The sequence below is a fragment of the Lethenteron reissneri genome, chromosome 52 (genome assembly GCF_015708825.2).
Source record: "Lethenteron reissneri isolate LAM-NWPU_2019-01 chromosome 52, ASM1570882v1, whole genome shotgun sequence".
Classification (NCBI taxonomy): Eukaryota; Metazoa; Chordata; class Hyperoartia; order Petromyzontiformes; family Petromyzontidae; genus Lethenteron; species Lethenteron reissneri.
Genome location: NC_083830.1, coordinates 2,428,428 through 2,445,139, shown reverse-complemented (window position 1 = coordinate 2,445,139; position 16,712 = coordinate 2,428,428). Strand labels below are relative to the sequence as shown.

At 48.8% G+C, this 16,712-nt stretch overlaps 1 protein-coding gene across 1 annotated transcript; it reads left to right on the top strand.

Annotated features, from left to right (window-relative positions):
• Positions 1–811: 811 nt before the first annotated feature.
• On the top strand, positions 812–16,158 carry GRINA (glutamate ionotropic receptor NMDA type subunit associated protein 1). The gene is made up of 8 exons (XM_061573318.1): positions 812–1,083; positions 3,675–3,728; positions 4,146–4,603; positions 5,861–5,961; positions 6,495–6,695; positions 7,982–8,110; positions 13,398–13,541; positions 13,996–16,158. Exons 3-8 carry the CDS (start codon positions 4,156–4,158, stop codon positions 14,140–14,142), a joined length of 1,170 nt encoding a protein of 389 aa, XP_061429302.1. The 5' UTR covers positions 812–1,083; positions 3,675–3,728; positions 4,146–4,155; the 3' UTR covers positions 14,143–16,158.
• Positions 16,159–16,712: the final 554 nt, after the last annotated feature.

Genomic DNA, 16,712 nt, shown 5'->3' with positions numbered 1-16,712 from the left:
GACCTAGGGGAGGCCCAGGACCGGTTCAGATAATCGTCAATGGTGTTGGCCGTGAGCGGGAATTGAACTCTGTTCGTGGCGCAGCGTAGCGCTAACCACTACATTACCGCTCCCCACACAGAGACACACACACAGACACACACTCACACACACACAGACACACTCTCACACACACACAGACACACTCTCATAAACACAAACACACACATTCTCACTCACACAAACACACACACAGACACACACACAGACACACACTCACACACACAAACACAGACACACTCTCACACACACAAACACACTCACACACTCTCAATCACACACATTCTCACTCACACACAAACACACACACAGACACACTCTCACACACACAGACACACCCTCACACACAGAGACACACTCTCACACACACTCTCACACACACAAACACACAGACACACTCACACTCAAACACACACTCACACACTCTCACACACACAAACACACTCACACATTCTCACTCACACAAACACACACAGACACACTCACACACTCTCACACACACAGACACACTCTCACACACACACAGACACACTCACACACTCTCACACACACAAACACTCTCACAGACACACTCTCACACACACAAACACTCTCACACACAAACACACACATTCTCACTCACACACACACAGACACACTCACACACACACAGAAACACTCTCACACACAGACACACTCACACACACACACACTCTCACACAAATGCCAGATCCTGGGACTGACCCGGAGGCGATTTTTTTTATTGAAAAATCTCGAAAATAAAAGCCACCACCGCCGCCACCACCATCGCCACCGACCAAGACACACGCGACACATCCGGTAACACCCATCGCATCGCAGCTGGTTGGACTTAGACACCCCCGCCCACCCCCTAGTCGACGGCAGTGGCTGTAGCGATAACAAAAAAAATCGCCCCGACAAGAGAATCATTAAAAATAAAAGCCACAACAGCAGCAGCAGCAGCGTTCAGTGCCATCTTTGTCTCGTTGAAGGCGACGACGACGACTGCGCATTTGGACGTGGCAGCAGGAGACGGCATAACACGTGAGGGCAGACACGGGAAGACACGTGCGTGCGTGTGCGTGCGTGTGTGCTTGTAATCACGAGCAGTTACGAACTTTACCATAAAGACAAGTGACTAAAGAGTTCTACTTAGAAGAGAACGTTCGTCGTGTACAGGACGAAATGGTGTCGGGGTGAAGCCGAAGGCGCTTAGATCAATAGGCCTTTGCCTTGTACTGTGTACTGCACATGTGTGTGGGTGTGGGGAGCGGTGGCGCAGCGGTTAGCGCGCTGCGCTTGGAACCCGGGGACCTCGAGTTCGATTATCTCGCTCAGAGCCGCCAATGACGGCGATGAATTATCAGAAGCGGTCCTTGGCACCGCCCACACGCCTAGGTCGACTCGGCCTAAAATGTGGCCTGGTGCGGTTGTGTAAACAACGCCGCGAGAGAGACAAAGGGGGCCGTGGGTGGTTGCTGACGGCACTTGTCCAATTTAATGACATTAAAGCTACACGGAGGAGGGGGTCTTTGTAAGTACAACTTGTATTTACCTTGAGACGCATGCCTCGTTGTGCAAAAGTGAAGTCACCTTCCGTCGTGCAGCGTTTAAGTGACTGTGTTTGTACCACGCACTGTGCACATGTACTGGATTACTCATTGTTGTTGTTGTTGTGTGTGTGGTATAGCGATGTGTGTCAAGCTGTGATCACCAGGCGAGGTAGTTAACATCTCCTAGCCACCGTGATGATGAGAGAGCGAGAGAGACACGCAAACTCCAAATATACAGAAGCAGGCGTCAGGGTCGTGATCTAACCCACGACCTCCTGTACACCAGGCGATGTGGTTAACATCTCCAAGCCACCGTGATGATGATGAGAGAGGGACACACAAACTTCAAATATACAACAGGCATCAGGGTCGGGATCGAACCCACTACCTCCTGTACACCAGGCGAGGTAGTTAACATCTCCTAGCCACCGTGATGATGAGAGAGACGCAAACTCCAAATATACAGCAGCAGGCGTCAGGGTCGAGATCGAATCCACGACCTCCTGTACACCAGGCGAGGTAGTTAACATCTCCTAGCCACCGTGATGATGAGAGAGACGCAAACTCCAAATATACAGCAGCAGGCGTCAGGGTCGAGATCGAATCCACGACCTCCTGTACACCAGGCGATGTGGTTAACATCTCCTAGCCACCGTGATGATGAGAGAGACACGCAAACTCGAAATATACAGCAGCAGGCGTCAGGGTCGTGATCGAACCCACGACCTCCTGTACACCAGGCGAGGTAGTTAACATCTCCTAGCCACCGTGATGATATAGCGAGGTGGACGCGAGGATATTGTCGTGCTAAGCTGTGGGAAAAGACGAATTGCACGGCACATAATGACCATGTCTCAATCGGACACCTTAGGGCAGTGTTCTTCACTAATTTTCAGAGGTTGGAGGGGGGCAATTTCGCCAATAATACCTCATTAGTGTGAGGGCCGCCACGTTGTGTTAGAAGCCATTTGGGCCAGACATTCCAAGGCACTGTTTGGACTGCCTATGATTAAACAGGTTCTCAAGTGCAGCATGGTCACCGATGACTGCATACAACTCCCGATCAGGACCATTGCCTAAAACGTCGCCTTATCTTCTCCATATATATAAAAGGCAAAGTTGTGATTATGCGTGTCTGTTCAAAATGTTTAGCGTACTTCCCGTACTTCCCGACATGCAACAAACTGCAAATTTGCCATGTGGGTACTTTCCAGACTGTACATCATCATGCAAAATTTTTAAAAATACACTTTTGTTCTTTTTTTAGGGAGGAGGGAGCTCAATAATGCATTTATTTTGCACAACCAGTGCGCTGTGACGTCACATCTGTCATGTGACCCGCGCACGTGGAAACGTAACGCATTGTAGTGTAGCGGGTAGCGCGCTACACTACGAACCCGGCGATCCGAGTTCGATTCCCGCTCACGGCCACGGCCGGCGACGATTATTTTAGCCGGTCCTGGGCCTCCCCTAGGTCGACTCAGCCTCAAACGAGTAACTGCTGTGGTGTGTGAACATCGCCACTGGGGAGACAAAGGCGGCCAGGCGAAGCCGGGTAGTACAGCTAGTTGTTACAAATACATACTGTACCTGTCAACCCCTAATCAGTGCTATACATTATTACAGACAAATTCAGACCTTATTGATCCACCCCATGCCCTTATACATCGCAACGTTCATCCCACAAAGTCTCGTCACAAGGGGAGTAACACAAAAAATAAAACATTTTTTTACTTAATTTCCTTGTTCAAGAATACGGGTAAACCGTATGTGTTGACAGGTATGTATATATATTTGTTACTAGGCCACAGTGTTATTGAAGAATGCGTTGAGTTTTTGTTGCTGTTTGTGTCTGTACTTAATTGTTATAAATTCGAGCTCTGGGAATTAACATACCTATTTTCCTTGTCGTTTTGACGAAGGAAGCTGCCCCCTCTCCTCGTGTGTGGATCAGGAAGTGTTGCTGCCGGGAAATGTGTGTGTGTGTGTTTTACACTTTGGTTTGAGTTTTATCAGAAGTCGTTCGGTTGTGCCATTCCTGTATCCCCCCCGCCCTTCCCATGTGACCACCCCCCCCCGCAGCTTGAAGAAAAGCCTGTGAACCCGATACACCTTTCCCAGGGACACCAACAACAGGTACAGTTCAATCAATAATTTAACTGAAGGATTGAATTGCGTGAAGTCGGAATTTTTGAGCATTGGTGTTTCGACATTTTTTAGACCATTTCTCAATGAAATACGGGAAATAAAACGCATACAAAGATATTCGTCAGCACAGACAAAGACAAAGATCATCCCCCCCCCCACCCCCCCCCCCGTATTGCTGTGCTGTTAGCGATATCTACACTGCACCAGATACTAATTTGAGGCCGAGTCGACCTAAGGGGAGGCCCAGTTACTGATAATCATCACTGGTGTTGGCCGTGAGGTGGGAATCGAACTCTGGGTTTGTACCTGCCCACAAACACAAACACATGTACCACCAACGCAAACAAATGCACCCACACAGGAAAAGTTTTACTTCCTCCTTACCTCTGCTGCTTTATATTTCAGGATTGGCACGATGTCTAAAGGCGATAAGTTAGAGCTGCTGCTGGAGGAGTATGAACCCAACACAGATACCCCACCGTTTCCCCAAGTCGCCCACCTCTCCTTGAGTCACCATCGAAGCCCACCTGAGTTTCAGCCCCAACGATCCGGAATGTCTGCAACCTCAGCCGACGAGCAACGAGGCTCCCTCTTCAAGCAGGACTGCCCTCCCGGTGAATTCCTGCCTTACGCCGGCCCTCGGGAGTTCGGCACCGTCGAGTCTGCTCCGCCGGGGACCTACGTGGTGGGGATCTTGTACCCCAAGACCCCCTGCAATATAGGACTGCTGCCTCCCGGCGTCCCGCAGCCAGCCGGCAAACCCGAACGGCCACCCCAGGGCGAGGAGGGGGAGGACTTGCGGGGCTCTGGCCCCACCGCGCCTATGGGGCCACCGGCGTACCCGTGGCCGATCATTCAAGAAGGTGAGTTTACAACAACAAAAAAGACCCCCCCCCCCCCATTCCACTGGTCAACACACTTTTTGTGGCATAAGGTATTCCAACGGTTTTAAGGTAATTATGGGGTGCTGATTCCAAATCTGGCATCAGTTTGTGTCCATCACATCAGGTTTTTGAGATATCAAATATTGCATTTTCAATAAAAACTGCAGTAGAAAAATATTAAATAAATGTGGATATCTACATAAAATGATATTATAAACACACTATCCTAAAAATACAGCACCATATTTTAACACTAAAGCAGTCACTGACTTGCAACAACTTGCAATCATAAGTGACAGAGTTAATTTCGGGTAAAATCAATGAACATGGGGTATGCCGATAGCATTAAATGAGATGTGATAGAGCAAATCTGAGATCAGAATTGGAATCAGCACCCTGAAATTAGTCTAAAACAGCTGCAAAAGTCCAGGCCAGAAAAAATGCTTTTTTTTTGTTGACCAGTGTTATGTTTAGCATTGAGCATTTGGTTAGCGGTTTAACTTTTACCATGTTGTGTGCCCCCCACAATCGGGTTGCATCAAGGGTTGCTGCTTCTCAGTCCTCTCTAAGAACTTAAAACACCGATCACTGCCTCACTGCTACTGCTGCTGCCCTTGGTTCCTGCAATCACAGGCCAGAAAAATATGTTTTGTTTTTGTTGACCAGTGTTATCATTGTTGTCATCATCAGCATCAGTAGCGGTAGTTGGGCGGTGGTGGCGCACGCCCTGTAACCCAGCGCCTGTGGAGGCGCGAGGTTGGTGGATCACCCGCGCAGACATTGCGAAACTCCCCGTGAGTGTCAAGCCGGCGCCCGCACCCTGGTCCGCCGATGCGGTAAATGTGGATCGCCGCCTCTCCCATCTGTATGGGATGGAGTGTTGCCCTCTCGCACACGTGACTTTTCTCTGGCTTCTCCGGTTTTCTCCCACAGCCAATTAGTACGGTTTTTATATGTATATATGTTGAACTTATTTCGCAACTGTACGTAGCCAACCATGCTAATTGGAGGTGCGGGGGAAGGACAACAAACTGAACACAAAAAGCAGTTCCAAAGAAATTAGTTTTCAATCACGTGACCGGAAAGTACCAACTTATTACGACTTCAGCACCACCGAATTGTGCCTTCGGGAGAAAAACCCGCAGCGTGTGACAATCTGGTACGCTGACGATTGCAAGCAGCATTGCCATCAACACGGGGCGTTTTTTTTCCTTCTTGCGTGAATGTGTTTGACAGTTGTGCAATGCGAAGACCCCCCTCCCGACTACGAAGCGGCTCCCGAGATGTTGGCGGTGTCCTCGTGGGAGAAGGCCGTACGGAAGGCCTTCATCAGGAAGGTAGGAGAGGAGTCTCTGACCCTTTCTGATGTGTCATGGGGTGTGATAGCGGGGGTGACCAGGAAGAAGAAACTGTCTTTGTTTATTTTTGAAGATTTGTTTTTGGTCACGGTTTCATATTCCAGTTGTGCTCTCATCATGGTGGTGTCGTGGTCGTGTCATCGTGAGGCAGAGGATACTTTCGGAACTCTTGCGTCCTCGCCATCGTATTCTTCACCACTATCACCATCGTCGTTATCGTCGTCATTTTTACTTCCTCTGCTACCACCACCATCGTCGCTGCCACCACCACCACAATCACCATATTCACTCCTTTCACTATTATTGCCATTGTCATCATAATTTTTTACACAACCACCACCATCATTTTATTCACTACCACCACCACTATCATCACCACCACCACCATCATCAGATTATCACCGCCATCACCATCATCTCCTCCAGCACCTCCATTGCCACTACTACGACCACCGCCATCACCACTGTTACACCTGATCGACGCCTCTCCCTCTCCCGCCACCCCACACCAGGTCTTCCTGGTGCTCACGGCGCAAATGCTGGTGACCCTGATGGTGGTGGCCGTGTTCACCTTCGTGCAGCCGGTGATGCACTTCGTGCAGCACCACCCCCTGCTCTACTACGCCTCCTTCGTGATCTATGTTGTCAGCGCCGTGGCGCTCATCTGCTGTGGCGATTTGAGGCGCACCTTCCCCTGCAACATCATCACTCTGGTGAGCTAGCAGTCGCTAGCAGCAGCGAATACAACGATGTTCTGAAGGCCGGGAGGCCCCGCGACCGCCCGGTCACGCCACCGCTGGCGTTTGAGGCGTCTGCGAGAACGAACTCGAGGGGTGTTTTGGTTCGACCGTTCTTCGTTGACCGGAAGTGCTAAAAACGATCTTGAAAATTTGAATAACCGAAATGTTTAAGGTTTCTATCTGAAATTCGCCCATAGACGCATGACAAGACAACTTTCGCCCATGTTTAAGCTCTTGAGTTTGTAAATTATTAAAACCACGATGTCCGCTCCACCATGAGGTCCTGACTGTACTCCTCACAGTAAAAGCTAAAGGTGCATCCGTGCAATGTCTTGTTCACACCACTGCCAGCGGAAGGGCCTTCACCACTACAGGGAGCTCGGAATAACTATTTCACCAGAGAGTACTCACACTTTACCCCACCATACGTGGCGGCTGATGATGAAGGGCTGTGAGGTAGGCAGGTATGTAATGGCGGTACAATGTATGGGTTCATGAATGCATCTGTTCATATCCTAGAGTGCTGTTCCCTTTCCTCCTGCATGAAACAAAACTCTCAAGAGAATTGAGCAAACATCTGCAAGGCAGGACCCTCCTGAAAAAAGGTCCTGAGAGTCATTGATGCCCTCCGTAAAATGACACCGTTCACATCATTTGTACAACCAACGGGCAAATCTGTAAAAACACAGGGTCATGAACATAACACATACCACGGCGTGTGAAAATTCCTCCACTTTCTCACCGCTTTATCTCAAAATGCATATGGTGTAAAAAATAAAATGTGTGAATGTTATCTCCGGGGGTTCACATAAGCCGTGTGTTAAGATGGTACTTTTGATATACTTTGTGCGGTTTGCAAATTACAGAATTCTCATAGGGGTTTTGCTTCCGGCACCGTAGAGTGGACTGATATTACTCGGTTCGTAAAGGTTGGGGCTGCGGTAGATGCCTGGGTGAGTTGCGTGGGTGAGTTGCCTATGAAATCCGTATGAAGGAAGCTGCGCACATTGCAGTTAAATAGAACAAGACCCAAGCTGTCAAATTGAAAGTATAAAGTAGTAGCAATGGATTGTGAGTTCTCTCTCCATTACAATGCATTTCCATCCAGCTACGTGCCCACCTTCAACCACTCGCGCCTACCCACCCACGCACCTACCCCAGTCCACCCAGCCCACCCACCCACCTGCTACCACCGACCCACCCGTGCCTACCCACCCACCCTGTACGTGCAAATTCTAAATCCATATTGCCCCTCCCAGGGCATCATCACCTTGGCGGTGTCTTACATGGTGGGCACCATCGCCAGTCGCTACACCACCAGGTCCGTGTTCACGGCTGCGGGCATCACCCTGGCGGTCTGTTTCGTCATCGTCCTCTTCTCCATGCAGGTAAGCGACCGCGTGCGTGGTCATTGCCGTTCGCCGTGTCCCCCGGCATCTCGTCACAGCTTGCAGCGTCCTCGCAATAGACATTTTTCCGAGATGCGATTACGGGTTGCTGCCTCGGTGTTGTGGCGGTTGGCGCGCTGGAGCGCAATCCAGGTCACTGGGTTCGAACTCCCAAAGCGGTATCTGCAACGACGAGGGCAAAGTTGATTCCATTCCAATTGCCCTCTTGTCTACCTTCTTCTTTTGTCATGGCTGTTGTAGATGCAGAGCAACAACTACAATTGCGTCACATTTCAGGTGGTCAAGCGAGATGACCGCGTCAGGAGGGGCGACTGTATCATCGCCGTGACGTCTCCTTCCTATTTGTGGATCTCGGCATTGCGTCGCTACACGTTGCACGGTCTGTTCTGGATGACCATAGTCGCACACCCCTACGGTGTTGCCCGCTGTTCACATGGCAGTGGATACACCACAGTTAGTTGATTGGCAGCTTGCGTGTGGTGGTGGTGGGGGGGTATAAAGTGTGGGCGACTCCCACTGCTACCAAGGTATTTACCAGCATGTAGGAACAGGCCAAATACCCTGCAGACTCAAAAGGGCACTCTGTATGTTTAGATTTTAGTATTTAGTTTTATTGTCATTCCCCCCGCACCTCCGATTAGCGCGGTTGGCTACGTACCGTGCGAAAGAAGTTCAACATATGTCCAGATATAGAGCTCCCTCTAGTGGAGGCCCTTCCACCAGCAGTGGTGTGAGTGAGACATTTCAGGGTGGCTCCTTTACCTTTAAATGTATCAAAATGTATCGGTTGTAAAAAAAGATTCTTGGATTCAAGGCTGTGAGCTGTCTAGTCAAGGTCAGTGCAGGCCGATGCCTGGTGAGCCAAGTCCTGGGACCAATCCCCTTCTAGGTATTGAACTCGGAACCTTTCGATTATGAGTTGAGCCTCCGAGCTAATCGGGAGCCTCGCATGGACTCTTTATAAAATATATCTTCTCCATAGGTGAACTTGGGCATTGTGATAAGTCGGCCCAAGTTTACGGGACCCACCCTTCGAGCACGCTCAACGTGTGTGCAGCGATCCGCCAACCCTCGCGCTCACAGGGCCGGATGACGGGCGGTGCGCAAAGCCACCGCCCGGCTGTAAATGTTTCTGGAAGTGGTCTTGGTGCGAGTCTTTCGCTATGACCGTGAACGCACCGTGACGCGCTGGGCACCCTGCCACAGTGTGCAAGTCCCTTGCCAAGCCACCGTGTAGCACAACGAATTAATTCGGCAGCAATGCCCAGAGGGGTATTGTTACAAGAATGGAGCAAATCTGACACTGCCGCCACAGTCGACATCTATAATTAATTTAATTGCTACTTACGTTTCAGACATCGGACTTTATTATTTCACCTGGTGAGGCCCATTAAGTTGAGCTTTTTATTTACGTTGACGACCACAGCCGAAGGCTTTCGGCAGTGTTGGCAGTTGCAGGACATCGCAGTAACATGGAGTTATTGAGAGATCCGTAGAGTTACGCAGATATCTATAGAGCTACATGCAGATTCGTAGAGTTACAAAGAGATCTATGGAGCTACGTGGAGATTCATAGATAAGAGGTTTTTTGCCAATTCGTTACTAGTACACCACACCGGTGTGTTGGAGAGCAAAGCCACAACATTTACAATCAGTACGACGTTTCGCCAGTAATTACAACTAGCTTCATCAGGCGTCAGACAGATTTGTGGAGAAATCATCCTGTTTATTTCTTTAAATAGAGGGGTAGATGTGATTGGCTGTGTGGGATGGTGGCGGGTTTAACAACACATTTATATATTTATGCGATCTAACCCAAAAAACCTGTCCTATGGATGATATTGGTCGCGAAAGCCTATGTGTTAAACTGACATTCATAGAGTTACATAGAGATCCATAGAGTTGCGCAGAGATAATAGAGTTACATAGAGAGCGCCGGCAGTGGGGGCAGTTACAGGAGAGGGTTGCACTGCTGTGCGAGAGATCTGAATGGATACTTCATCGCATGACATGATGCCTATTTTGGACAATGTCGATGAAATCCCACCTATATGAGATGAGGAAACTGGACATCAGTCGGTCTGCAACCGACTTGCCATTATGCACTCGTTGCCCGGAAAGTGGGTGTCTTGCATCAACGTAACAACAATAACAATCGCATATTTATCCAGGAAAGCTACGCTTGAGTCCGATGACTCATTTTCAGGAGGGTCCTGCCGCTGCTACATTGGCATTTTTATTTGAAGACGTTTTCAGCCAGTTTGTGAGTTGTTTTTACACATTTGTGGTTGGGGGGGAGGAAACCGGAGCACCCGGAGAAAACACATGTGTGCGAGGGAGCAACGCTTCATCTCCATACACGGATGGCGATTAATCCACTCGCTGTACTACCGTCTTCTCACGAGCTCGGGGTATGGCGCCTTCCTCAACGCCCACCCACAGGAAGTTGACAACATCTGCGTGTGCGGTGATCCACCAACGCTAGCTGCTGCCTCCACAGCGCTAGATCACAGGCAACGCCACGACCAGCAGCGTAGCCGCCACCACCACCGCCTGACTTTAATGATCGTGCTTTCAGAATGATCCACCAATGACCCAGCACAGTCGCTCTATATCAAGGACAAAATTTGGCCATCGCGCCCGACAGCCCGATTTGGATTTTATCTCCGCGGCATCTGCACCTTGACCCCGTTTGTTCAGTGACGCTAACTTAAGGTGCGGGCACAATAGCAGAGGGACAAAGACGGCAGGGCCCCGTCGTTCCATTTGCCCCGGACAATGGTTCACCTTCAGGACACACGCTCGCCAGAACTTTCTGGGTTTACAAATTTCCCCCATTTAAGAGTGCACCCCGCACGCTTATCTGTGCTAGGAGCTCATTACAAAAAAAAAAAAGATATAACAATAACACGAGTGTTTACTAACCTTGGATTAAGGTGAGACAGTCAAATGTGGGATCGCCCATGGGGCGGCGGTGGGTGTTATAACTGAGGAGGGGCTAAAAGTAGCACGCAGCAAGCATTCCCACCGAGTATATGTTTGTATTATATCTTTTTTCCCGCCTTAACCAGTGAGGTCATATGTCACGGTTACTCCCCCCCCCCACGCACTTTTGAAAAGTGAACCGAGCCAGCCCACTGAGGTTCCAGGAATGGCCCAAGTGTCTGGTCCGTCCTGAAAGACGGACCGCACCGAGACAACCCGGCGCAACCACTGTTTTCATAAGAATAGGTGTTTCCCCTTTTTTTCTGGCAACAAAGCTGAAACCTTCTTACAAGGAATCATGTCTGCATTAACCACAATGCTTGTGGTCAGAATGCAAAGAAAAAACACACTCTGATAATGTATGCATTGTCCTTGAAACTGATTGGTCCACACCAGAGACAGCTTTCTTTTGAGCCTCGTCTCAAACGGTGTTAGACTGGAGGACGCCAAGTGGCGTACATTGTTTTCATGTTGGGCAACACGACTCAAGTCCCCCACGGCCAATAGGCAAATGATGGTGGTTAGAGGGAGTAATGGGTCGGAGGCTGTAGTGCGTAAGATTAGCTAGTCGTAACGTGTTTGAATTTTGTAAGTATATACATCTCAAACAACACGCTGAACCGGTTGGGTCTCGGCCGTTAGGGTGGGGGGAACCTTTCCGGCACTGAGAAACGAATTTGACTTTCAAATATCCTGGGTGGGTCACGCTTTCGGAACCGGCCGTTCGCGTATTGAATTTGGGGCGCGGTGGTATGACACTCGTGCCTCCAGCAAGAAGGGTCCTGGGTTCTGTCTGCTTTTGTGTGTTATTCCCATGTTCCTGCCATGGGTTGTTTTATTTCTCTTTGGGCCCTTTGGCTTCCTCCCAGAGCAAAAAAAAACGAAATCCATACAATGTAACCGTTATTGGATTAAACCATCCCAATGCTGAGAAATGAGTACCTGCAAGTCGCTCAACTGGGATGACACACAGCGGCAACATCCCTCCCTCCCTACTGCAAAAAACGTGGCAGGAAGCTCCTTAAAATAAATCTTGAGACTCGGCGGCGAAGTTTACCTGGGCAAAGAAGCGGAATTAAAAAGAATAAAAACGTAATCTGCCAATCTATCATTGCCTCATTCTCTACTGCAGCTATTTAGGCTGAAAAGTGACACCTGTTGTTCAAGATCCCCCCCCCCCCTCAGATATAGGGTTAAGCACATGTTTGTTTTGGGAGTACAAGGGCACATTTACACGCATAAGAGTGTCGACTCAGCCCACCATCCCTTTAGGATGAAAGAATAAATTATCCACGGGTGTTGGCCAAAAATCCCAATGCAAGACCCTCCCATGTGGCTTCCCTGGGTTAACATGTTACCGTTATTATCATTATTACTATCATGAAGGATGCTGGGCTGATGGCGAAGTGCACGTTTGCCGACTTCTTCCCAAAGGTGGAGAGACATTGAACGGCCACTGTGGATGGATTCAATGAGCATCTCACCGCCGCCCGCCTGTCATGTTTTTGTGTTTGCCTTAACAACATCCTGTTGCATCTGACGACTTCATAGCCACGCTTGAATACCCCGTGTGTGATGCTGCTCATTGGACTAAAGCCACGGGCAAAGGACACGTTGCAGAGCCTTGCTCCAGAATCGGCGAATAGAATAATTGGCTATTCCAATACAGGTTTCCCTCGCTCTACGCGGGTTAGGTTTGTGCAATTTCATGCTGTTAAATGCAGCTAACCGATTTATACCCAGAATTCGCTTTCATGTGCGGTTTGAATTCATTCTCTGTATGTACTGTGTGTGTACTGTGTGTGTACTGTGTGTGAAATGCTACTCTGCAGAAACCTGTCTCCTCGTGCGGTTTCGCTTTGTGCACCATTTTCATGGAATGCATCTACTACTACCGCATAAAGCGATGGAAACCTGTATATATATATTTTGTCTTCCTAGGTTATTCCAGAAGCCAGTTTTGACCGTAACACACAGCATGCTAAAATTAGAAACAGTGTTGCCACTGTTCCCCCTCTGGTAGCCAATCAGCGTGACTGATAGCTTGCTGTGACCGATTATAAGCATCGTTTGTGGGGCTGTTTTCAAAGTGGCAAGCCTCGCGTGGCCATGAGCTGTGTGACAGAATCCGTAGGTCGCTCGCCTGCCTCTGCTGTAACTTGATAACAATTGCCCCCGCAATTGTTTGAGCAGAAAACCTCACTTTTGAATTAAATATCAGCTGTCAAATGACGCTTGTGATTTTTCTGAAACTACATTTCTTTGTCTCTTGCATTTTCAGACAAAGTATGACTTCACCTGCTGCATCTGGCTGATGCTGCCCTTGGGGACATGCGTCTTCTTCGCCGCAATGCTGGCCATCGTCTACCGCAATGAAATCATGTTCGTCGTCTGGGGCTCCTTGGGAGCCATGGTCTTCTCCTTGGTGAGAGCTTACGGATTGTCCAAACGAAGTTGCTCCAAGGTTGGCGATTTTAGTAACCTCGTGGGTTCCACGCGGCATGCGTTGCCAACGTTCCAGGGACCATGCTTGGCTCCTGTCACGTGGAATTCCATACCTAGTCAGATAAGGGACTGCCTGACCATCAAAAGTAAAGAAAACGTACCTGTTCAGCCTATCTTTGACAGCTGATAGATGAATAATTTGTGACTAAATGTATGGTTGCAGATCAACCCAAGTGCAATTTTAATTGCATGGAATTAGCGTTGTAATGGAGGATCATTTTATGTACAGAGGGCTTTAAAAAGGTGCCTTTTAAAGAAATGGCATAGCAAGCCAGGGTATGGCAACTCGTGAACAGCACTTCCCCTGACAGTCCGTTAGAATGATAACTGGTGGATCTTTGTCTTTTGTGTGTCCTGTTGACCTTTGTGTGTAGTTTCTGGCGGTGGATGTGCAACTGATCATTGGGAACAAGCAGTACAAACTGAGTCCGGAGGAGTACATCTATGCAGCACTCTGCTTGTACCTGGACGTGGTGAAGATCTTCCTGTACATTCTCATGGCCATCGGTGGCAGAAAGTGATGGCGATGACTGCCCAAGTATGATTATGATGATCACGATGATGATGTAGACGATGATGATAATGATGATGATGCGAGTTTAATTTCTCATGGAATATTTTCCAGGCCCCTCCTTCCCACCACAAAAGCAGAGGAGGAGAGACAAGGAAATATATTTTCTGGAGCTGAGCCACGGACAGTTCCAGCTGAAATTAAGGCCCTGATGATGATGGATGTTGATGACAGTCCTGTAGTGTGGTTAATTAGTGTCTCGTTAGTTTAAACTTGTCAACATTCACTGCATACTGTATGCTTATTTTTTATTAATGTTTCGTGCTTGTGAATAATTCATTTGTCAATGCTGACTAAAGGAAAATTACAATCTGGCGTTGCGACGCAGCACTCCATAAACATTTGCCTCAACAACGCAGTGTCAAAATAAGATTAACAATCAGTCATTTGCAGATCTTTCTCAGTCCACCGCTAGATCAACTACTCTCCCCACCGTGTCGGGTCACGGGGGTTGTTTGACCATACTTCACTACGCTGGTCAGTGCGTTTATTAGCGAGGGAGCCGGGGCCAGTTCGGATTTCACTCGCCACCGACATTGGCCACTGCGGCTGGGAATTGAACTCAGGCAGCCAGACTCACAGAGATGGGACACGATGGAGTTCAAAGTGCAGTGCACTAACCACTGCTACCGCTTCCCCCACAACGAGGTCATTGTGGTGTAGGCAATTGGCGCGAATCGTATTCCCTCGTTATTCACGAACTTGCTATCCGCAACTGTGGTTATCCGCGAATCGCGTTTGGAACTCTACACGACTACATCGAGAGAGAGAGAAAGTGATGAGAGAGAGACAGAGAACTTCTCAGACGGTAATTCATGTTTGAAAAAACTATAGGTTATCGTCGGCCAATATTAACCACTAAATTTTATATTCATGACCACCTCCAGAATGTATCCGTCGCAAATAACGAGGGAATACTGTACGTCCCGAGTGCACGACCAGCACAGAGATGGAACAGTGGCACCGGCTCCTGCACAGAATGCAGACGAGTGGCATTCCAGGGCCTCGAGGGACAGCGACAGTATGGGAGAGGCCTTCATCCAGCAGTGGATGGATTGTGGACAACGACAATGATGATTATAGTGGCAAGTGTATTCAAACATAGAAAACATTTGGACACTGGGTCAAGAGTAGCCTAAGGGATCGAACAAGTTCCATGGTGGATTTTCAATTCCGGGTCCATTACTGTAATAAAGGTTTACATTTGAAGCACTGACGCAGGAATACAGGTAAAAATATATTTGCGGAAACACATACACCATCTCTACCCGTGTATCCAAACCATGTCACGGCACCAGTTGGTTTTCCACTGTCTCTTTTTGCCGAACCGCGCCGGTACCATTCCACGATACGCTGATGGCTTCACCAAACATCCAAATCTGTTTCAGGACCAAAGCTGGCCACAGGCGGCGGGGATGCCGTATGCACGTATGTGGAACGTCTTTGGCGCACCGTACGTAATCCAACCGTGTTAATCGGAGGCACGGGATGACTCGTTTCGTCGCGCGCGACGTTAGCCCACGTACGCTGCGAGGGCACGCGGCGTCTCGGTGCCATCTATGAACGTCGGCTGGCACGGGTCGCCTGCAGTGGAAAAACGACCTGGGGCCTCCTGAGCCCACGCAGTGCTGATGTGGCAGCACAGCCTCGATGCAAGCTCGGTTGTGCAGTGGAAAAGATGACAGCCTTCGTAAGCCAGGCCCAGTCTGCTTCAACCCCCCCCCCCCCTCCCCAAAGGCTTGGACGACGAGAAACGTATTTTCACGTAAACCGCGTTTGTTCATAATTAGTTGGTATTGATGGTAAAAAGAGATTAAACGCCTTTTATACAATGCTTTAATTCCCATCTTTCCGTTATTTTTGGGACTGGATTTGAGGTAAGTGGAATATTCTTTAATCACCTCACTATTTTTGTTATTTTTGGTGGGGGTTTCTTTGTCTATTAAAAGCTTTCCAAAATTGCAAATTTGTCGCGTAAATTATGTCTGTAATTTTAAAATTGTACATCCCATTGCCAGTCCACTGCTGAAGCCCTGCACACCATGTCGGTCATAGGATTTGTTTTATATTGTTTTGTTCTGAAGACCATACTCCACCTTCCAACACACTACGGAAACAGATCCCATGCTTCACCTTTAGATTGGGGCAGCCTCTGTTAGCGAGCACCTATGAAGGACCGCACGTAACGAGAGTGGGCAGGTTGGGCCAACAGCACTCCCGGCCGCCTTTGTCTCCCCCTGTGTCGATGTCGATAATTTGTCGACATTGGCCTTCAAATGAGTTAGATAGTCCGGCGGTGGACTATCTGTTTTCTTAAACACGTTCATATTATTAATCCTTGATCGTTTTTGCGTGGATTAAATATCGGCCGTTTTATAGGATTCAGGGGGTGCGTTAGGCGTACGTACGCAGGTGGGGGGGGGGGCCTCAAGTTTTGACAGCTTTTTGCGAACCTACTAAATGGATGGCCCCTAACCGTGGCAGAGAATCCCAAATGGGGTTATTGGGTTTATAGCAGTG